The sequence below is a fragment of the Artibeus jamaicensis genome, unplaced genomic scaffold (assembly GCF_021234435.1).
Source record: "Artibeus jamaicensis isolate MK-2021 breed Jamaican fruit bat unplaced genomic scaffold, CSHL_Jam_final scaffold_2375, whole genome shotgun sequence".
Taxonomy (NCBI): Eukaryota; Metazoa; Chordata; class Mammalia; order Chiroptera; family Phyllostomidae; genus Artibeus; species Artibeus jamaicensis.
In genome coordinates, this window is record NW_026522032.1 from 1,062,874 (window position 1) to 1,070,651 (window position 7,778).

General features: G+C 47.0%; 1 protein-coding gene across 1 annotated transcript; it reads right to left on the reverse strand.

Annotated features, from left to right (window-relative positions):
- Positions 1 to 1,565: 1,565 nt before the first annotated feature.
- Positions 1,566 to 7,255, reverse strand: LOC119040221 (acyl-CoA wax alcohol acyltransferase 1). Its single transcript, XM_037133128.2, has 7 exons — positions 7,116 to 7,255; positions 6,068 to 6,175; positions 5,728 to 5,798; positions 4,185 to 4,389; positions 3,662 to 3,833; positions 2,007 to 2,206; positions 1,566 to 1,761 (listed from the first exon to the last, which is right to left on the reverse strand). Exons 1-7 carry the CDS (start codon positions 7,189 to 7,191, stop codon positions 1,607 to 1,609), a joined length of 987 nt encoding a protein of 328 aa, XP_036989023.1. The 5' UTR covers positions 7,192 to 7,255; the 3' UTR covers positions 1,566 to 1,606.
- Positions 7,256 to 7,778: the final 523 nt, after the last annotated feature.

The following is a 7,778-nucleotide window of genomic DNA, read 5'->3' on the forward strand; positions in this document are numbered from 1 at the left end:
GCCTTGTGAAAGAAGAGACATCTGTGGGGTGGAAGGAAGTAGAAGAGGGTAAAGGGGGAGAAAATGGTGACAGAAGGAGAGTTGACTTGAGGTGGTGAACACACACCACACTATATAGGTAATGTATCATAGAATTATACCCCTGAAACCTATATAATTTATAAACCAATGTCACCCAAATAAGTTGAATAAAAATAAAAAATAAGAGATATCTGTGTTTTTATTTACTCTTTGAAAACTCCCAGAATACAACTTAAAAAATTTTTAAACAAAGCTTAGTAAGCATTTAGAATATAGATATAAAGTGGGCCCCCCATAGTAGAACTCCTAGGAAGGTAGAAAATATCTTGAGATGATGGTGTTAGAAGACCAACACCACCAAGAGGACAAAGTGACCTATGTGGAATACCCGTCAAACTAAAAAGAAACCCTAAGTAAGATGCCTTTGATCTATCTGAAAGGCCTGCTTGTTAGCTGAGTGGGGTGAACATAAGGTAAGCCTTTGTATTTGGAGACAGCAGGTTACCTCACAAAAAACTGCACATGAATGTTTACAGCAGCATTATTCATAATAGCCAAAAAGTGGAAACAACCTCCAAATCAATCAACTGGTGAATGAAAAAAAAATGTGATGTATACATACAATGAAATATTATTCAGCCATAAAAAGAAATTGGATGAATCTGGAAAACATTATGCTAAGAGAAAGAAGCCATTCATAAAAGACCACCTATTCTATGCTTCCATTTATATGACATGTCCAGAATGGGCAAATCCAAAGAGACAGAAAGTGGATTAGTTGTTGCCAGGGTCTGGGGACGTGGGGAAATGGGGAATGACTGGTAATTTGAACTGGGTTTCTTTAGGGGGGGTTTCTGAAAAATGCTCTAAAATCAGAGAGTGGTCGTGCTTGCACAATGCTGTGCCTATACTAAATGCTACTGAATTTTACACTGTAAATGAGTTAAATTTATGGTATGCAAAATAGATGTCAATTTTTAAATGTGTTGACATAGCAACAACAGCAACTAGAGTGGCAGGTACTTGGGTTGTTTGGCTATCTTTTGACCCCTCCAGGACCTGGCCCATTGGGTTCAGAGAGGAGATGCCAGTAGGGAGGCCAGCAGGGAGCATGCCTGTCTGGGCCTGAGGGGCCTCAGGATGTCTCCATCTGAGGAATGCTCCCTCTGAGTAAAGCCCTTCAGGGACAGCAACCACAAGGACGCTGTGGCAAGGAAGGAATTCCTGATGCTGTGTCCAACCACACACTATCCTTTCTTCACCTCCCTTCTCCCCCTTTTGGGTAGTAGCAAATGAGTCTCCTCTTCCAGGCACTCTCTCTTTTTGTTTTTGTTTTTGTTCTCATTTATTTTTTGTTTTTAGAAAGAGGGGAAGGGAGGGAGAGAAACATCAAGGTGAGAGAGAGAGAAACTTCAATTGGCTGCCTTCTGCACGTGCTCCAACTGAACACCCTGCCTGCAGCCCAGGCATGTGCCCACACCAGGAATCCAACTAGCGACCTTTCCCTTTGTGGGACAATGCCCAAGCCACTGAGCCACATCAGCCAGGGCTCAGGAACTCTGTCTTGGGCACACAGCCTCTTCAATCACAAGAAAAGCAGCTTTTGGGTCTCTGATAAGCCATGCTTGGTCTTGTGCTGGTCAAACAGTTTCTGCAGGGCTTCCATATAGAGTGCGTGGTACTTGTCCACCACCTCTTGGCTTGGCTTCTCAATCTTGGGCACTGGCAGAGGCTCCCCGACTGCCATGTGAGATGCCATGGGAGATGCCAAAGGAGAAAGAGTGAGCATTAAACTCTTGTGTTCCATTAACCTCCTTCTCTTTTCTTCCCACTCCCCACCCTGGGCCTGATCCTTTCAGGTACCAAATCAACTCTCAGCATCTCCCCTCCCACTTGCCCTCTTCTTTGTTGGGGGCAGGGTGGGCAGGGCTGAGGTGGAAGCTGAGAAAGAGCTGAGGTGGACTTGGGCTGAGAGCAGCACTCACCCACAGTGGTGACAGGCAGTGGGTATGGCAGGAGCCCAGTAGAGCCTCTAGGGAAGCCTCGCCCATAGAAGACACAAAAATAGAAACCAAAGATACGGCGGAACCAGCTCTGGAACTTAAACATCTTGCTGTCCTGATGGAACACCACCTGATTGAATACGTCGGTTTCTCCAAAAGTGAAGGTAGGGACTAGATGAGTCCTGTAAGAAAGCCTGGATTTATTTCCCAAACACAGGCCAGATGGAAACCACCCAGGAATAACGTGTGTTTGTGGTCAGGACCCCATCCATTACAAAGTCCCTGTGGCATAAAGAATTTCTTCTTGCATTAAACAGGGCTCTCGTATTTTGTGTCTCTTGAACTAACAGTTCAAAGCCAATAAAATTGCTCTCTCTGGGCCAGGATCACAGGGGCAAGATATGGGGGTGCAGCAAAGGAAGAAGAGTTTGGGCAGGGATTCCCCAGAGACTCACTCACAGCTTGCAGGAAGCATCAGGGAGAGGAATAGCTGACTCTGTTCCTACTAGTAGGGAGCACAGAGAGGACAATAATTTTGCACGGATGTGTGTATATGATGCACCCCACATCCACAGGGACTATGCATGAGGTATTCTGTTCTTGGGTCTTGGGATTAGCACAGCAAAAATCATTCCTCTCTCATAGGCCACAGGAATTCAGCCTGACAGGGTCTTAGATAGGGAATGGGGCTCCTTAGGGCTTCTGGTGAGAGTTACTAATAACGATCTCCCAGCACCCTGATGTACGTGATCTTACTGGTTCCTCACAGTGGAGACAGCAGAGGACATGGAGGGGGTGAGTCCCTTTCTCATTCTTCAGACTCAGGCAGTCAGTGACTGGCAGGACCTGGACTGGCTTCCAGGACTCCTTCCTCTGCATTCATCACTCTCTCCCCTACATTTGCTCTGACTGATCAACAGACCACTAAGGCAAGGTCCTTAGAGGAAATGCTTCTCTCCTTTCTGAGTCTGTAGTAGGACAGCTGTCCCTGTATCCAATGAGCCGGCCTGCTGAGCTGATGAGACAGCCCAGAGCTCCAACGTTGGCCTCCTCCACCTTACTTTCTCTCCTTGCTCCTAAGTCGTTAGTGGCTAATTCTGTGTCAGGCACACGGTAGGTGTTTTATGCACAGAAATTCATTTAAATCCCACAATAACCCAATGAAGAAGGTATAATTATTAGTGGCAACATTGTAAGGATAAACATATGAAGTGTCAGGATGGTTTAGGAACCTGTCCCAGAGTGCATGGTAAGTCATGGAGCCAGGATTTTAAACCAGGCCCCTGACTCCAGATCCTAGTGCATACTGACCATACTGTACTGCCTCTTGCACTTAACATTCACAGACAGATGTAGATGTTGATATTAATAATGTAGGAGTCCTCTATATACTAGGGCAGCTCTAGCCAATTCCCCTGATAATGAATCTGGGTTTATAGTTTGGCTAGCTGGGAACTGGTCCAGTTAGCAAAGAAGGAGCAGTTGACTTAAATCTTTTTGAAATTATATAGTTATATCCCCTAGTCACTAGTTGGTTCAATGAGGGCAAGAGACATGTCTCATTTATCTTGGCATCACCTACCAGGGCATGCTGTTCAGAGAAGGCCACCCACCCCCACCCCGGGAGGAACACCTACCCATGTTGGAGGGCAGTGCGCACAAACCCCTTGCGCTTCTGGATGATGAGGGTGGTGGTGTTGGGCACACTTTGCAGGGCCTCGCCCACCCCTCCCACGACAATGCCCACGAGATTGCCAGTGCCGTGGCTCAGCAGGTAGTCAATGGCTGGCTGACTCACAGAACAAACACCTGAAACGAATCAAGAAGCAGAGACAGGAATAAAATGATCAGCAGAGGAGAAAGGACTGAGAGGGAACACCCTCTACGCTATTTCTCACTGGCCTGTTGGTGTATCCTCTGTTCCCATGGGTCTCAGGAGAAGAGGGAATGAGATGGGACAAAGGGTGTGGAGAAGAGAAGGCTGTGAGCAAATTGAACACATTTCACTGTGAGGCAGTATCTCCACTTTGCAGGAGGCACTGCTTGAAAGTACAGCAGGAAGGTGCCAGTGAGATAACCAGAAGGACTTTCTGGATTCCAGCTATAATACCACCCCTTTTCTTTTCCTTTATTGCTATTAATCTCCTGCCATAGAAGCACCTTTGGCCATGAGGTATTCCCTAATCAAGGGGATCTTGAAGAAGTAGGACAGCGTGGCCAAGTAGGGTGTGATGCCTGGGAAGATCTTCGAGAAGCCTGTGGCCTCAGTACAGAAGTTGCAGAAGGCGCCATAGGTCAAGAGGCCATGTGGGTGAACCCCCATTAGGTAGTTGTGCTCAGGTGACAAGTCTTTAGTCTTCACGATCTGTAGCCATGGAGAGAATTGACAGAGGAGGTGGAATGAGACCACATGGTCAGCAAAGATGGACACACTGCAGGAATCAGGGTGCTCTCTAAGCAAAGCTTTTCCATAGATAGGCCATGGGTGGGTTTTCAGGGGGCTGAGGTATAGGTCTCCTCAGCCCCTGAAAAATCACATAGAGCCTGGGGCAGCTGAACTCCTGGGTCTCTTGCCTATGGCTGCAAGGAGTCATTAGTGCACTCCATGAGTGGCATCATTTTCTCAGAGTGCTCTAAAGTGAAAAAGGTCAGCAAGCTCTGATCTCAAAATCAGGACGGTGTTTGTTGCCTGCTCCGAAGTGTGCTCAGAGGATCCGTGTAGTGGTACATTTCTAGAACCTCTCCCTGGTATCTTCTCCCCACCCCCAAACCCCATTTCAGTGCCCACTTAAGTAACTTTTATTGAACTTTGAAAGCTCTGCTTGCATATCACCGTGTCCATGGAGCCTTTCCTTACCCATCCTCTGAACTGCTTGTAGATCTTGTACCGAATCATAAATACAGGGCCTGGCACAAATAACACCCTTTTTTGTTACAAAATCTTTTCTTACAAAATCATAAGCATGTCATTCTGTAATATAACAATAGCACATTCAAGCACACCATAGGACATTTTATGTGAAATGTTCAAATTAAAACTCTAAATTATTACACCCATATTATTACCCTCCCAACCACACTCAAGCAGGTGTTACTTCTGCTCGACCCTGTATACACTTGCCTATCCTCCCCATTAGATGTGAGTTCTTTGATGGCAAAGGATGGTATTCTACTCACTTTTCTGTACCCCAAACATGTGGCATAGAATTTACTATCAGTCTGTGTTTGTTAAACTGAACAGAACTGCATTTGCGTTTCTGCCTATGTTATCTGCTAGGTCATTTCAAGAACATCCAAAGTGTCCTAGCATGAGTGCCCAGGAGCAATGCTGGATAATTAAGTGTGTCTAGTCCTGGCTGGTGTGGCTCAGTGGATTTAGTGCCAGCCTGTGAACCAAAGGGTCGCTGGTTCGATTCCCAGTCATGGCAAATGCCTAGGTTGCCGGCCACGTCCCCAGTAGGGGGCACACAAGAGACAACCACACATGGATGTTTCTCTCCTTTTCTTTCTCACTTCTTTCCCTTCTCTCAAATAAATAAATAAATAAATAAATAAATAAATAAGATCTTTAAAAAAAAGTATGTCTAGCCTACATTGAAACTTGTCTGGAATGCTCATTACCTTTATGGACAACCCTGGTCATTTAGCATAAATTCCTAGTGTTTGGGGAACCATGAAGGGACTCCAAGGAAGACACACTTACCGTGATGGGGAAATAGTCCCTGACATGAGTCCAGATATACCAGTTCCTTACCCAGGCAGATCGCCGTCCACCTGAGACAGGAATATCAGTAAGGATAGTGTCTGTGTGGGCCAACCCCACTCCTCCCACTCACCCAGGGCTTCCCTGCCAGCATGGAGGGACCATGGCTCTGCTAGAGAGATGGAAAAGGAGGAGATGCCAGGATGGCCCTGACTGGCCCAGCTCCTGTGACCGTGAGAAACTGGACAAGAGGCCTGTGGCACCGTGAGTACAACTCCCTAGCTACAGGTTAAGATGGAACATTCTTAGGTCTTATTCTTTCTAGGTCCATGAGTCTTACCTTGTTCTGGGGTCTTCCAGTCCAGGAAATACCAGACAAAGTAAAGGGTTGGTAGCAGCCATAACGATGTAAACATCAGGTAAATAAACAATGGGGTCATGATCCAAACTGATGAGGGAGCAAAGCAGATCAAATTTGTGCTGCCATCAGGACTTGACCACTTAATGGACCACTTACTACTCTTGTCCAGCCCTATTAAGAGCCCTCCAAACTACCTAACCCTCTGGTCCTGGCTTTCTGCACAGCTCAGCTCCTTCCTATCCACTACCCATGTCTATTTGTCTTTCAAACATTTCCTCTGTCATCTACCATACACCAGCCCTGTTCCTTCACTTACCTGCCTCTGTGGTCCACCTGCCTCCCTGCTCACCCACCATCCCTCTACTCCTGCACTCTGCCTGACACCAGCTTTTCCCTCCTGCTCCCATTTGCGAATCACCTGGTTCCTTTTGTCTCCCTTCTAGCAATCATCCTGGAACCCTGTTGAACCACTAGCCCGCCTGCCCTTGCCCATACGTTGCCCATATATCCCCAAACCCTACTCACGGAGCATCTGTATCCCTCTACCATTCTTGTACTCTTGCCCTTCACCATTACTTCCACTATCTCTGTATTCCCCCATGCTACCCTGTTGTGCTACCACCCGTGCCTCCCAGAGGGGAGAACTATGGTTCGAACACAGGCTATACTTTTCTAAGTCTGTAGTACTAATCCTTCCTCTGTCTTACTCCCTGTTTCCTTATGATCATGACTATTCCCTGGGCCTCATTTTCCATCTCCAGATAGTGAGGCTGATCAAGTAGCTAAAATGAGCCATCATGCCCCTGTCTTATCCCCCTGCCTGTCCTTACTTACTATCCCCCGGGACTCTAGCTTTTCCTTCCCCAGGGTACTCAGGGAGCTCAAGACTCCTTGTCTGTCCTCTGTGGTACTATCTAAAATGATGAAAGGCTACAGGTGAAACTTGTTAGGAGCTCACAAATCACCCCAGCTCTGTCCTGGCCCCTGACTCTGGCTTCTTGCTATGCACCCTTCAGCCAGTACTCACGTATGACAACATAGCACAAGGGCCAGTGCAGAACTATGAGACTCTGGAAGTGCTTAGGCTGCTTGAAACAAGACATGATGCCCAGGAGACTGACAGAAGCGAAGATCCCCGAGCAGTGTTCCAACCACAGGTGACACCAGCCTCCAGAAGCTCCCTCACTGGTGACCAGGAGGCTTTTCACCTGCTCTCTTCCCTTCTTGTTCTGTCCCACACCTCCCACCCACTTCAGGGGCCGGGACTTCAGAGCCTGAGCCATGGACACTGCCCATTTGCCCTTTGACTCTCTCTTCTGGGATTATTGAGACATCAGGATGGAGGAAGTTGACAAGGACTGCCATCTAGTCCTGGTGACCCAGAGATCCAGAGAAGGGAAACATCTCTCACAGGCTACTCCAAGACTATGGGCTTTGTGAGCTCAAGGAGATGGCTGGTGAGAAGGGAGCTCTGGAGGTTTGTGGGGGTGGGGAGCCCTTAGGAGTATGTCTCTGTTGGCACAGAATGTTGACCTGAGGCAGTTGGGTTTGAGGCTGTCTCCCTCTTTTAATTTGCTATTATAAAAATTTCTGCACACACACAAAACTAGAAAATGCAACACAATTTTACCTTTGTGTTCATCTTCAAGCTATTAATATTTTGCCCTACTTGTTTTACCTATTTCTCCAC

Excerpts from the sequence above, each read along its gene's own strand:
- LOC119040221 (XM_037133128.2), bottom strand. The coding sequence starts at position 7,191 with ATGTCTTGTTTCAAGCAGCCTAAGCACTTCCAGAGTCTCATAGTTCTG. Across the intron at positions 6,176-7,115 it reads CTTGTGCTATGTTGTCATAC|TTTGGATCATGACCCCATTG; the intron begins GTGAGTACTGGC and ends CTCCCTCATCAG. Across the intron at positions 3,834-4,184 it reads GGAATACCTCATGGCCAAAG|GTGTTTGTTCTGTGAGTCAG; the intron begins GTGCTTCTATGG and ends GATTCGTTTCAG.